This window comes from Pseudopipra pipra, chromosome 6, assembly GCF_036250125.1.
Source record: "Pseudopipra pipra isolate bDixPip1 chromosome 6, bDixPip1.hap1, whole genome shotgun sequence".
NCBI lineage: Eukaryota > Metazoa > Chordata > Aves > Passeriformes > Pipridae > Pseudopipra > Pseudopipra pipra.
Window position 1 is genome coordinate 62,880,554 of NC_087554.1, and position 14,511 is coordinate 62,895,064.

The 14,511-nt window shown below is 45.2% G+C and overlaps 1 protein-coding gene across 2 annotated transcripts in view; it reads left to right on the forward strand.

Annotated features, from left to right (window-relative positions):
* The window catches only part of DDHD1 (DDHD domain containing 1), a 67,058-nt gene extending 59,423 nt beyond the window's left edge, over nt 1-7,635 (forward strand). For both annotated transcript variants that reach the window (XM_064659614.1, XM_064659615.1), the window contains 4 exons: nt 677-826; nt 2,134-2,386; nt 4,053-4,232; nt 6,586-7,635. In XM_064659614.1, coding sequence (XP_064515684.1) covers nt 677-826; nt 2,134-2,386; nt 4,053-4,232; nt 6,586-6,767 — 765 coding nt within the window. In that variant the 3' untranslated portion in view covers nt 6,768-7,635. The remainder of the gene's footprint in view (nt 1-676; nt 827-2,133; nt 2,387-4,052; nt 4,233-6,585) is intronic.
* The last annotated feature ends 6,876 nt before the right edge of the window (nt 7,636-14,511 follow it).

Below are 14,511 nucleotides of genomic sequence, written 5' to 3' on the forward strand. Positions count from 1 at the left end.
GGTCACTGTTGAATCCCGACCTCAGGTTGGCAGTGTCCAAAAGTTGTTACCACTGATGCAGGCTCAGTGACCTCTGGCAGATGTGTCAGGTCAGGTTTACTCAGTTGCCTCTTGGTGTTGGAGGCAGGACTTAGAGCAAGGTCACAGCAGCTTTGGGTGATGTGAGCATCCCTCATTGCTGTCCCTGTCCCTGGGCTGTGGTTCCCAGCGTGGGATGGGGTGGCACTCGTGACAAGCACCATTCTGTTCACTGGACACCAGGTGTTTTGAGGTGTGTGTAGCAAAAAAAAATCATAAAGAGTCCTGGGTTAGGGATAAGATTAAAGAGGTGTGGTTAGCTTTGGGAAGGTTCAGGAGAAATCAGACTCATCATAGTTCCTTGGTGTCATCCAAACTCTTCTCGCTGCAGCCTTTCCAGTGTTGGTAGAACTCTGAGTTCAAATATCCGACTTGCTTTTTGGTTTTCCAGCTGTGTAGCACCACAACATGCAGCCAAAGGAAGTGGGAAATTGAACCTCCATGTCTGTATGTTATAGTGGCCTTCTCCATTTTGACTGACTGATATTATCTGACTCCCTCTCTGAAACCGAGAAATCAGTTGTGAGAGAAATCAAATCCCGCTGTGTTAAAAAGCATCATTTCCATCCTTATTAATGTGGATGAAATCTCTCCTTAGGTTGAGAATTTCTTCTGTATGGGATCTCCATTAGCAGTGTTTTTGGCACTGCGTGGCATCCGTCCAGGAAACAGTGGGAGTCAGGACCATATTCTGCCCAGGACAATTTGTAATCGCTTATTAAATATTTTTCACCCAACAGATCCAGTGGTGAGTCTTAATTGCAGCTTTTACCTTGACTGTTTTTAAGCATCAACTCTCTCATAATGTGTGATCTGCAAACTGTGTGAATCAACACCGAGTGTGTGCCAGCAGAGGACAATTTGTTAATGAGTATTGTACAATGCCTTGGGTTTTGGAACTGTAGAATAACAATTCCTACAAATAATTGCCTGAGGTATCATATATTTTGCTTCTCTTTTCATATTAATAAGCACAATATTTGAGATTACACTGATTATTTTTTGTTGCAAAGAAATGATCCTTTTCAGATGAGGATTTTGTGTTTAACTTTCTGACTTCCATTAAATATCATCTGTTCAAAGACAATACTGCTGTTAAAAAAGGCTTCACAAGCAGTTTACAAGATGCTACAGAAAAAAAAAAAAAGACTGTTTTTTTCCCAAATGATCCTGAATTACAGCTTTTTAGAGGTGGGATAGTACTTGGAAGAGAATTATTGGTGTAGCTTTACCCTGTCCTTACACTCTTCCACAGACAGCCTACATTATCTGTTACAAAAGGCAGGATGATGAAACTGCATCACCTTGGCAACTTCTTTGATGCAAACCTGATTTGGAATTTGATGTAGAATAGCAATTGGGGGATGCTTTTGCATTTAAAGTGCTTCACCTTAAGTATATTCAGACTTCTTTCCAAACATGCTGGTTCTTGCTCATCTCAAGGTCGCGTTCAGCTCCAGCTACTCCAAAATCAGAATTTTCCTGGGATGTGTAGAACATGGTCAATCTGTGATCCCACAAATAGTAACTTCACTTAGTTTTAAGATAAAGAAGTGCAGAATGTTTTTCTACACTTAAGTAAACAAAGAAAAACAATGAATCAATAGAAAATTATTTTTTTAATAAGCAGAATTGACGATTTGCACAGGGGTCAACAAAGAGTCATCAAACAAAACATTTACACAGCCAGTTCCTCCCTCTCTGTTGTGCAAAATCAGCTTAACTTTATATAAAGTTTGCTCTGGCAGTGCATATTAAAATCCATCTGAAAGGAACTTGTGTGTTGCTGACAGTCAGGTGTTTGCATGTGCGAAAGTGAATGCACAAACAACTGGGAAGTTCATAAATCTTCCAGGTGAAAGTAAACTTCCCTGTGAAAATAAAAGTGAATCAGACCATAACACCAAAACTCTGTCACCTTCTAGGCTTTGCTTCTTACAGATATTTTGGATTTGAGGTTGGAGAGGACTCTATGTGAAAAGAACGTGATTATTTTTTAGTCTTGACACTCAAAGGTTGTTTTGTTGGTTTTTTTTTTTTGATTTCCTCTTGCAGGCCTATAGGTTAGAACCTTTAATTCTGAAGCACTACAGCAACATTTCGCCTGTCCAGATCCACTGGTACAACACGGCAAACCCTCTCCCTTACGAGCACATGAAGCCAAGTTTCCTCAACCCCACAAAAGAACCTACCTCAGTTCCTGACAGCGAGAGCGCTTCGGCGGCGCCCAGCCCGACCACGTCCCCGGTGATGGTCCGGCGGCACTACGGGGAGTCCATCACAAACATAGGCAAAGCCAGTATATTGGGTGAGGTCCTTTGTGCCCTTTGGGTCGGGAACAGGAGCCCCCTGTGGAGCTTCACTGCTTTGTGGTGCTGGGTTACAAGCAAACTCTGCTCTGGGGACAGGCTGGGAGAGCTGGGGGTGTTCACCTGGAGAAGAGAAGGCTCCAGGGAGACCTGAGAGCCCCTTCCAGGGCATAAAGGGGCTCCAGGAGAGCTGGAGAGGGACTTGGGACAAGGGCCTGAAGGGACAGGACACAGGGAATGGCTTCAAATTGCCAGAGCACAGGGTTAAATGGGATATTGGGAAGAAATTCCTGGCTGGGAGGGTGGTGAGGCCCTGGCACAGGTTGGGTAGAGAAGCTGTGGCTGCCCCTGGATCCCTGGAAGTGTTCCAGGCCAGGCTGGGTGGGGCTTGGAGCGACCTGGTCTAGTGGAAGGTTTCCCTGCCCACAGGACAGGGCTGGAATTAGGTGATCTTTAAGGTCCCATGATTCTATTCCTGTCTGTTTCACAGAATCAGAGAGGTTTTGTTTAATTTTTTTGTTTTAATCCCAGCTGATGTTTTACTTCAAAGAAAAAAACAGTTTACATATGCTGGAGTCAGGGCTTGCTGGAAGATGATGTAGTTTATGCTATTGTTGCCTTACTTTTGTCTCTCTTATTGAAGTAACATCCCAATGATTTAATATTTTCCACTCTATTTCATGGAAAAAAAGTTAAATTAAAGCTTGTGTTCTGACTACGTTTTCTGGTATTGGTGAATAAGAGAAAAATCACACCATGTAAACTATTACAGTTATATTTAACTCATGATTCTACAATAGGAAATTCAGGCTGTTTTAATATAAAGTCTCTTCCCTTCTGGCTTTCTCAGTCAAAATAAGCCCTGGTTTAAGTGAGCTTAAACCCCCCTTCACTGGAGCTTATACTTGAGCATGCACTTGCAGTTTTTGTTGACTCAAGGCTTTTCTTTAGCTCTCTGTGTGGGATTTGGAAGAATCTTAGTGCCAGGAATCTTCCCAATCAAATAAGTAAAGTATATAAACGCAGTCTAGTCCTTAAGTAGAAATATGTGGTATTTCAAAGCAGGGTGGCTTTTTTTTGGGGTTACTATAGTAACTTTAATGTCTTGTCCATGAGGTGGCAGCAAAGTCGGGATAAAACACGACACGACTGCTCTTAACTTTTACACTCGTCTTCCTGAGCAACCAAAATAGTCCTTTTAAGGGATGATATAACATTTTTAAATGTCTGTAAGGGCAATGCCAACTTAAGGACCCTTAACCAGAAGAATGCCTTAAATGTCCTGATGGGATTCTTAAGTGCAGGAGGAGCCAACATTGCTATAAAGCATTTTGTCTTTGACTTTTTACGAGAGAGAAATTACAGCATGTCCTTTGAAGTACCAGATTTCTCGCAGCAGAAGTAATCTCATGTGTTTTTTTTCCCCTAAATGCAGTTTCCAAATTACAGCTTTTGCTTGTGCACAAGATTAGTCTTGGGATAAACAGTGCACTCTTCAGTCAGCGCACTCTTCAGTCAGATGAGCTGTTCCCACCCTAGAAAAGCACCGAGGAGTGTTTTCAGTCGCCTGTCACTCAGCTCTAATTAGTGGGTGCTACACTGACTTTAATTTGCAGTTTGATTTATGCTCCTTGGGGTTTTTTTCCCCCTCCTTGCCTGATGCAGGAGCTGCGAGCATCGGGAAGGGCCTTGGAGGGATGCTTTTCTCGAGGTTTGGCCGATCCAGCACAACCCCACAGACAATGGAGACGGGAAAAGAAGGAGCTGAGGGAGAGGACAAGAAGGCCACAACTGTTGGGACACCACCTTTACCCCACAGCAGCTCGGGCTTCCTCGAACCCACAGGTGGGTGATGAGTCCACCTGACAGACTGGCACAGGTTGCCCAGAGAAGCTGTGGCTGCACCACAGCTGGAAGTGTCCAGGGCCTGGAAGTGTCCAGGGCCAGGTTGGATGGGGCTTGGAGCAACCTGGGCTAGTGAAAGGTGTCCCTGCTCATGGCAGGGGGCGGAACGAGATGGTCTTTAGGGTCCCTTCCAACCCAAACCATTCTGGGATTCTGTGAATCTGTTCCTGTGTTTTGAGTTTCTCAAGACTCCAACGACTGACTCTTTGTTCTTCCTTTAATCTTTTTGTCCTCTCAAAGGAGGTTTATCTCTATATGTGTACATACATGTACACCATATGTACGTGTATGTACATATGCCTATAGGAGTTTGGGCTAATGGGATCTGCATATCAGTAATTCCTAGATTTCCAATAGAAAAGCAATATAATTGCTACATGGAATCCCACTTACCATTTATGATTAAATGGATTTATTTAGATTTTATAGAATGGTTTGGGTGGGAAGGGACCTTAAAGACCATCTTGTTCTACCCCTGCTGTGGGCAGGGACACCTTCCACTAGACCAGGTTGCTCCAAGCCCCGTCCAACCTGGCCTTGAACACTCACAGGGAAGAATTTCTCCCTAATCTCTAACCTAAACCTGCTCTCTGTCAGTTTAAACCCTTTCTCCCCCATACATTTCCTATTTCCCCACACAGTTCCAATTCTGAAGCAATCTGGATTTAAAGACACATCATACTGGAAGCAGAAGTTGCCTCCCTTGTCCTGATCTGAACCACCCAGAACATAAAGTGCAATTTTAGCAGCTGAGGGGTTTTTTTAAAAATAGAGGTACTTCCTTTAAGGGAATTCATTCTTGATTTTATTTCTGAAGTCCCCATCACTGCAGGGTGGGGGGGTTTTTGCAATCAGAGGAGTCACAAGTGTGTTGTATCTTGTGACAGCGTTCACATGATGGATTGTTGTCTGTTCATCACAACAGATAACCTGTCTGAGTCACTGTTTGAGGACAAGAAACTCATTTTAGGCTCGAGGGAAATAGAGGGGCAGGACAGTGACTGTCACGGAGCTGCCCACGAGCTCCTTCCAGGGGCGGCTGGCACGTCCAGGGCTGTCTGCATGGATCCCACATCCCTCTGTGCTGAAAGCCATCCCTGCTCCATAGAAGGAGAACGTGGAGCAGAGGCCAGCGAGGCTGAATGATGCAATCCACAGCCAAGGGCTTTGCTTCTGAGAGGGCGGCTTGTGGTGGGGTTTGGCAGCCGCCCAAGTCCCGTAACGGCCTCTCTGAACCGGTCGGGGTGTCCTTCCTGCAGAGCCACTGGGGTTTTTTTGCATGTACACATCTTCCTGGAAATGACTGTGGTTGTCTCCTGGTATTCCAAGGCTCTGAATCCCTCTCCTTGCTGCAAAGTGGGGTGATGCTCCTGGGAGAGCACGGAGATGTGTCGTTCTGTGCCGGTGCTTGTGCGATGCTCCCTTTATGTGCTCTCGGAGCCAAGAATTAAAATTCTTTCAAACTGGCTTTGATAAATGGCTGTATTTTTGACTCAGTATGGGGGGCTGGCTTTTGTAGCTATGCAGCCCTTTAGTTTTTTTGTCCTTTTTATTCTATTGCTCCTTGTAGAGATTTTTCTGACCACTAAAGTGCCTTAACAATGGATTAACCATCGGTCCAGTTAAAATGCAGTAGAAATTGCTTTGAATGTGGCATTAATCAAAGAGCCATTGAAATAAAAGGATAACTGCTGAAATATATTTGGAATAATCAGGATATTAAAAGGGCTAGAGCTGTGGAGGGACAACTTTGCAGAAAGGACTTGTAGTATTGGGTGTAGTCTCCTTGTATAAACACTAAAAATGAAAGAAATCCATTTATTTCAGAAAGTTCTGAGCACCCACCTTCTGAAAGACAGTGTTTCCTAGTGGGGCCTCAGCATTTGCTGAATATTTCTCTGTAGTTATCATAACAAGTATAAATAAATGTATTTATAGAGTTACTATAAGGAAAACAGCTGCTTAAAAACATGCCAGCTTTTCCCAAGCTTTAGAATCATAGAATCATATAGGTTGGAAAGGACCTCTAAGAACAGGTTTAGTTTCCTTTTAGCTTTTGTTTTCCTGAGCTAAGCACCACTCTTAGGTCAGGTTTGTGCTAAATGCATGTGCATTAAAATGTATTTGTATATTAATAAACTTTGATTTGGTCGAGTGTCCCGTGAAACGTAAACACAGAGATATTACCTTTGTTTTAGGTACAACAAGTAGAATCAGAACCCAAAGCTGATGGCAAAACATGCTGGTGTTTTTGCAGTTCTAACACCATTTTTGTTTCGTGTTCATTTTCCAGTGGAACTGGAGCACAGGATCGACTTTGAGCTCAGGGAAGGTCTCGTGGAGAGCAGATACTGGTCCGCAGTCACATCCCACACTGCTTACTGGTCATCCCTGGATATTGCTCTGTTCCTTCTAACCTTCATGTACAAACAAGACCAGGAAGAGACTGACAAATCCAATTTAGACACTATTTGAATTTCTGATTGTGGATGGGAAAGGAACTTTTCAAACCAGTGGCACAAAACGGATGTTTGACTGCAGAGCTGCAGCGTCCCAAGGCATGGAGGTTTCAGGTTCAAGTGCATGTTTGGAGGTTTTTTTCCTGTTTCTAAAGAGGAAAAATGATTTGTATTTCGAAGCACTTTATAGTTTTAAACATTTTGCAGTGCTTGACCAGACCTGAAAGGGTTCCAAACTCTTGTTAACGTGGGCTGTGTAAAGAGCCAAATCCAGCGTGTCCATCCCGTAAGCACGTCGTGCAGTGTGCTTGGGTGACATCCTTGCTAATGACCATAATTGCTGTTTAGTTCATTAAACTGTACAAAAATTAGTTGATTTAAAAATAAAACCCACTAAATTAATTTCCAGTAACAAAAATACATAGTTCAATGCAAACCTAAAACTGCCATGTTCTGATGTTTTATGTACTGGTGAATAACCAATGGTGGTGTCATTTTTCCAGGACTTTATTCAGCTCCACATCCAATTATCCACACTGAAAGCCCATTCTGACTGCTGGCTTCTGGGGGCCTATTCTACGTGACACATTTAGAAAACTAATGCTGAAGGAAAAAAAAAAAAAAGCATGAGGCAAATATTTGAAATACTGTAATTATAATTTATTATTCTCTCTAATCGTTTCATTTTATTCCAGTGTATAAAACATGACTTTTTTACTGGTTTCTTTTGACATAATTTAAGAACCACATTTATTTTCTACAGTGTTTAAGACTTTTTCTCAGAAATACATATCTTTGTACTACTATTCAAATGAATATATGGACACTGTGGCACACTTTAAGTATTTTTTCATTAAAAATAAATATTTGTGGTTTCACACAAATGACATCAGTCACGTTCTTCTCAGAGGTAAGTGTGTGCCTTTGCTTTTTCAGGTTCCAAGTGCTTCTCAGGCACATTAGATTGGTTTGCAGAGGATCCAGCTGTCCTTTGTTTACCACAATTAAATGCATATATATGTGTGTGTTTGTATAAAAACATATGTATGTTTATGTGCAAGGATCTTATCGTGAGGAAAGGGAGCACCATAAAATAAACTTGGTGAGGCCTGAGAATACCAGCATTTAGGTTAGGCTTGTATCTGCAGCTAATTAGAAGTCAAGAGGGAAATACTGGGATGAAAGGATTAAAACAACCTGGAAGGCTCTGGAGTAGAAATGTTGGATGTTTGACCTCTGAGCTGCCTTTGCCTGAGGTATTTATGATCTGGATGGCACATGTGGAAGCTGCAGAACCTAAATTTCAGTTAAAAAAAAAAAAAAACACCAAAAAATAAGTCTGTGGTGTTGGTGAAGAGTTCTCAGTGTAAACAGATGTGGCAACATCAGCCCAGAGCAGCAGAGCAGTGGCTTGAGATATGGAAACCATCCAGAGTTCCCTTTTTGAGGGGAGACAGTGGCTCTTCTCCCAAATCATATTTATTATGGGCTGCTGGGGGAAGGAATTGGGATCTAGGACTTTGTGTGGTGTTATGGACTTGGGAATAATTCTGAAGGGGGAAAAAAACAACACGGAAGGGAGGAGTGGAGGGGATGGGAAGGGAAGATGACACAAACAGCAGGGAACCAGGATCCAGCATTCAAATGGTGGAAAGGACCTTGCTTCAGTGTGGGTCTGTGAAAAATTCCATCTGGCCTCAGAAAATTGGAGCTCTCCTGCCTGACATGTTTACCTTGGGTGATGAGCAATCGTAAGAAAGGAAAACAACCCTCCAAGAGGAGGGAGCCGGACACCTCTGCTCCAGCAAACAGCCTGGTGTTTACAGTACTGCCTTCCCAGATAAGTTGTTTAATCAGCTCTTCCTAATCAGGACAACTGAAACACAAAAAGGAGAATCTCCTTTTTTATATTTAGCACGTGCAAAGCGTTTCCAAATGTGCGTGGTTGGTGTTTCAGGAGTCGGAGTTGGATCGTGTCGCTGCTGCCTTATCCCTTTACACCCCTGGATCCACACTGGATCCCTTTTTAAAGGCTGTAAACAAAAGGGGTTAATTCCTGTCATTCTTGTGGTCTGTGTAAACTCTGCTGTTGTCCAGAACATGTTTCAGATTTATGGAATAGCTGCTCCCCTCGCCTCAGAACATGCTGGTGCTTGCTGACTGCTCTCCATATAAGGGATGGGATCCTACTTTTAGGTACGTGCCCCTTGGAAAATCGGGGAGAAGATGGAGCTCAGGAGTAAATCATATTGCTGGGAGGAGAAGGGATAATGAGGACCAATACCTGTTCATCCCTTGGCATTTTTCCTGAGTTAATGGACGTGTTTATTTATGATTCTGCTCTAATTAGTAACTCCACGGACCACCTACTTATCTCCAAGCTTAATTCCAAACAAAAAACACACCTTGAAAGAATAAATGGAGATTTATTTTAAGTGTATGCAGAGATGTTAAGCACGCTGTGGGCAGGCTTTCATCTCTTTAATCCTCAAAAAAATATCTCTCATCCTCCTGCAAAGATGAAATCCTGTTTAAAAAGTAGATTTTGAAGGTGGCAGAAAAAGGATTGCCCTGTTTCTGTTCTGTGGTGTAGCAGGGATTCAAGTAGGGTCACGTCTCTGCATGCTAAAGTCTAGATTTCATGCTTAAAACTTTCTGGTCAGATGGTCTGTGGCATAATACAGAGCTGGAATGTCCTGGCTTCCAATTACTGACTTGTTTTCCTCTGCAAGGACAATGTTTAGCTTTCCAAGCTGTGTTGACTGGTGGTTTTTCTTGAGAAACCAAGATAAGGGGAATGTTCTGCGCCACTGTCAGTCTCGGGCCTGATACTGACCTGTTTTCAAAACTTGGCCTTGAGCTCTTTGCCCAAATTTGACAAGGTCGTTTTTGCAGATAATGAGCTTTAATTTTATTATTTTTTCTTCATTCCGTCCCTTTGCTCCTAATTATTCTGTCATGGTTTTACTACAACCTCCTTTCCATTTATATACACTCACGCTCTGCTTTCCTGCCAGAGTTGCTGGAGTCAGACACCCTGTGCTTTATTTCACAGTCTGGCTGGCCAACTCCAATTATTTTATCTCCTTTCCTAATTAGCATTATCAGGCTGAACTGAAATACGTTCCACGTTCTCATCCCTGTATTTTGCCTGGTTGCCACCTCTTCTTCCTGCTTTCCTGCTCTCCTGGTGCTCCTTTCCCATCGAGCCGATTCTGCCCGTAGCTAAAGAGTTGGGAATTGATTTTATTCAAGTCGAGTCCATGAATCACTGTGTCAACTGTTTGCATTTAGATAGTTAGTGTATATTTGTGTGCCCTCTGCCCAGCAAGTTTATTTGGAATTCCTTGTTCCCCGTTTTTCCATTATTAGCTTGGAGTTAGGTTTCTGCCTCCACGCATCGTTTTTTCTACTGAATTTGGACTTCAGGTGATTTATCTGTGGTTGTACAGGGTCACCTCCCCAGTCTCTGCCAAACATCTCCAGTCACCATCAGGAAGCTTTTACACACCAAGACCCAGTTTGAGCTGCATTTAATAATAATTTTCTACCAGAAAACTACCCCTTTCTTGGTATAGCTTCTCCCTCTCTCTTCCACGGGTATTTTTTAGATATCTTGTCTCTCTCCTCTGATACTCAAACCTCTTCTGAAGAGCTGGGGTTTCATCTCTGCTTGATTTCTGTCCGCTGTTTATCGTTTGCTTCGTGCTTGTCTGAGCATCCTCAAGACTTCAAGGGAAATTTTGGCACCCACTTGAATCCTAAGGGGCAAATCCTAGTGTTGTGACCCCCCAGACTTCTCCTGAAAGCTCAGCATCAGCAGATCCCATCTGGACGTGCTCAGCTCCCAGGATGGGTTTGCATGTTCCCTCTCGCTGCGTTTGTGTCGTCTCTGGCTGCTGCCGTCAGCTGAACCCTGGGACTGAAAAAGCACTTTCTGTCATTGTCCATGAATTTTGGCATGTCAGCCGGCAGTGGAGCTGGGCTGGTCTCTCCTAAAGCTTGTTCCTTGCTCCTCGTGTTTCTCCTGCTTCCCTGGGGGCCCATTTGACCCACACTTTTGCTACAGAAACACGATGTTCTGTGTTTCCCTGCGTGCCGTTGCTGAAACACTAAAACTGCCAGCACAGCTCACAGTGTGTTGACATGGACTCCTCTTCCAAGAGAAGTCCTAATCCCTGGAGAGAAATACCTGGCTATGAGGTTTCAGTTCACCCTGGAGGTCAGCGCTCTCTGGTCCCATTGGAAAGCAAATTCCAACCTCAGCCTTTTCCCCCCTCTCCCCAGCTGCAGCTCTCTAGCAAACCTTGGCCAGCCCTTTCCCCTTGGGAGTGAGAAATCAGTGGGCACCCTGCAAACATGAGATGTCCCAGGAGCCATCTCTTGTGGTTTGAAAATCCTCGATGATTTATCCAAAGAGGGGTTTTTCATTCGACAATTCTGAGAGCATCTGCCATGGATTAACTTCTTTCTTTGTTTCATAAATAAAATACCATTTCTGCCTGTTCCCTGGGGCCTCATTGATCGTGGGCATGGACACAGAATCATAGAATCCACAGAATGGCTTGGGTTGGAAGGGACCTTAAAGATCATTTAGTTCCAACCTCCCATGGGGTTGAGATGGGAGAGGTGAAGTCCAAATTTCTCAGCAGGCTGCAGCCCTGACCAGACACTCGAGCTCCAAGGGCCCCACATCCAGTTTGTTGTTCTTGCCGGTTTTATGCCTCTTTCAATATCTCCAGAAAGTCAGTATCTCATCTCAGGCTGGTCCCATGCTGTGTGCTTAAAGGGCAGCTCTGTCTCACCATCTCACTGTGCCCTTCTGGTTTTCTGTTCATGTTCCTCTGCCTGCACAAAGCCCAGACTGGTTGGAAAGCAGAGCCATGGGAAGGGGGGAAAGGAGAGCAGCTCTGCTGGCTTTGGATTTGTGATCTCTGCACCTACTGCTGTCTCTTACACCTACCCAAAACTAAAACAAGTTTGTGCTGCCACCAAAGAAGACCAGAATGGTGTGGGTTGGAAGGGACCTTAAAGTCTAGTTCCAAATTCCTGCCATGGGCAGGAACTATCCCAGGTTGCTCCAAGCCCTGTCCAACCTGGCCTTGGACACTTCCAAGGATCCAGGGGCAGCCACAGCTTCTCTGGGCAAACTGTGCCAGGGCCTCCCCACCCTCACAGCCAAGAATTCCTTCCCAATATCTAAACTAAATCTCTCATGAAACCAGCCAGCACTCAGGGAGGGATTGGGGCTCCCCCCCTCGCCATGGGGCTGCCCCAGTTCCTGCCCTTTGTGAGTCCAGCTGGGCAGGAACAGGCCCCCCTGCCAGCTCCCAGGGCAGGGGTTTCCTGTTGGAAATGCAAAATTGCAAAAACCTCTGAAAGATGAGAAGAGCCAAAACATGCACAGATGTTTTATCTTCCCACCTTTCCATCCCGCTCCTGGTTGTGTTGAGCTGAAGGGCTGAAGGGGGAGCATCCATCTTTTCAGTTGGAAAATGCCCGTGTCCCGCTGGATGTGGATGTTTTATTACTGCAGGATTTGTCAGAAATTTTCACATTCGTAATTACTTTTAAGTAACAAATAGTTAAGTTTTAAAAATAACTCCACGTACTTTCAGCATTGCAAGATGCACTTTCAGTATGGAAATTCTTAGACTAATTTGCAAAGAGGGACAGACGATTTACAAAACAAACCCCACTTTTTAGGACAAGGGGGGATGGTTTTAAACTAAAAGAGGAGAGATTTAGATTGGATTTTAGGAAGAAATTCTTGGCTGTGAGGGTGGTAAGGCCCTGGTTGCCCAGAGAAGCTGTGGCTGCCCCATCCCTGGAAGTGTTCAAGGCCAGGTTGGATGGGGCTTGGAGCAACCTGGGATAGTGAAGGTGTACCTACCCATGGCAGGGATGAGCTTTAAGGTCCCTTCCAACCAAAATCATTGTGGTATTCCATAATTTTATCTCCCAGCTTCTGTCTTACAGGAGTCTGTTCCAGCAATTCCACCACTGCATTCCACCTGTGTTTTCCCAAATAGTTTCCCAACTTCTGGGCTCTGAAAGGCTCCTTCGGTTAATCTCTGTGCTTTGGATGAGGTGAGATCCTGTTGGAAAAGGAATCCTTAAAGGTCTGGGATGTAGCCTTGTGTGCTCTGCAGGGAAGGCTCACACTGAGACAGCAGTTGAATGTTCTGTGTTTACAAAGCCTGATGTTGGGATGGGACAGTTCTGTCTCTTGGCAAACTCCTCGGGATTTCTCCTTTATGCCTTCCAGACTGACCCTCGCATGCAATTGTGGGGGGGGGGGGGGGGGAGTTTTAATTTTCATATAAAACTGGAGTATTAAAAACCAGCAGGAGATAGGGAGGGAGGTGATGCTGCTTTGTGGTGGCTGCAGAAAAGGGAAGAGGGTAGAAATGTTCTTTCCATGGATGTGTGCTCTGCTGTCACGAATCCACCTTCGTGTTGGATAGACCACATCTGCATGGGGAGGGGAGGAGGGGGGAGACAAACCAGGCAGGAGAGGCGCTGATTAAATCAAGGCAGAGCTTGGCAGCGCTGGGGAACAGCCTGATGTGTATCAGCCAGCACGTGTGCAACGCATGTCGGAGCTTGATGTTCCCATCAGGAGCCGTGGGCGCGTGGCAGATGGCAGAGAGCAGGATGAGAGGTACAGACCTTCCTCCCAACGGGGGCTCAGTCCTGCCCCAGCACCCTCTTACAGAATCCCAGAATGGTTTGGGTTGGAAGGGATCTTAAAGATCATCTCAGTCCATCCCCTACCGTGGGCAGGGACCGGGTTGCTCCAAGCCCCGTCCAACCTGGCCTTGGACACTTCCAGGGATCCAGGGGCAGCCACAGTTTCTCTGGGCAACCTGTGCCAGGCTCTCCCCACCCTCACAGCCAAGAATTCCTTCCCAATATCCCATCTAACCCTGCCCTCTGGCAGTTTAAAACCATCACCCTTTGTCCTATCAACTATTCTTTGGGATTGAGTGATCCCCTCCTACTCACCATGAGCACACCTGAGCTAAGGAACTTACCCAGCTTATTCTGGTAGGATTCAGTTCCTCCAGCAACCACACTCATCTGGGAACAGTCCTGCAAGGCAGCTCATCTCCTGTCTGCTTAGATGGGATCCCCCAGAGCTGGAGCAGGGAGCCCACAGCACACACATCTGTCTCCAGGGAGCTGCTGGTCTCTTCTCCCAGGTAACAAGTGACAGGACAAGAGGAAACAGCCTCAAGTTGCACCAGAGGAGGTTTAGATTGGATGTTGGGAAAAAATTCTTCATGGAAAGGGTTGTCCAGCCCTGGCACAGCTGCCCAGGGGCAGTGGTGGAGTCACCATTCCTGGAGGGATTTAAAAGCCATGGGGATGTGGCACTTGGGGACGTGGTTCAGTGGTGGGCTTGGCAGTGCTGGGGGAACAATTGGACTCAATGATCTTAGGGGGCTTTTCCAACCCAAACAATTCCATGCCTCAGCCTGTCCCAATCCTGGGGGTTACCTGGTGCACCACCTGCAGCCCATCTTCTGTGAGCAGCCCCTGAGGAGCAGCTGGGTTGAGTTTCCTGTCCCAGAGCCACCTAAACTCGGGCACTGATGAATGGCTTAAGTCAGGAGGGACTGATGTGTCAGCTCCTCACCCAACACCAGGCTGCTTTCTAGGGATTATTCACTTTCTTTCCCAAGTCCTGGGGCTGCCCGAGTGTTACAACTTTACTGCAACCAGAGTCTTTGCGGGGGGAGGGAAATGTCGATGAT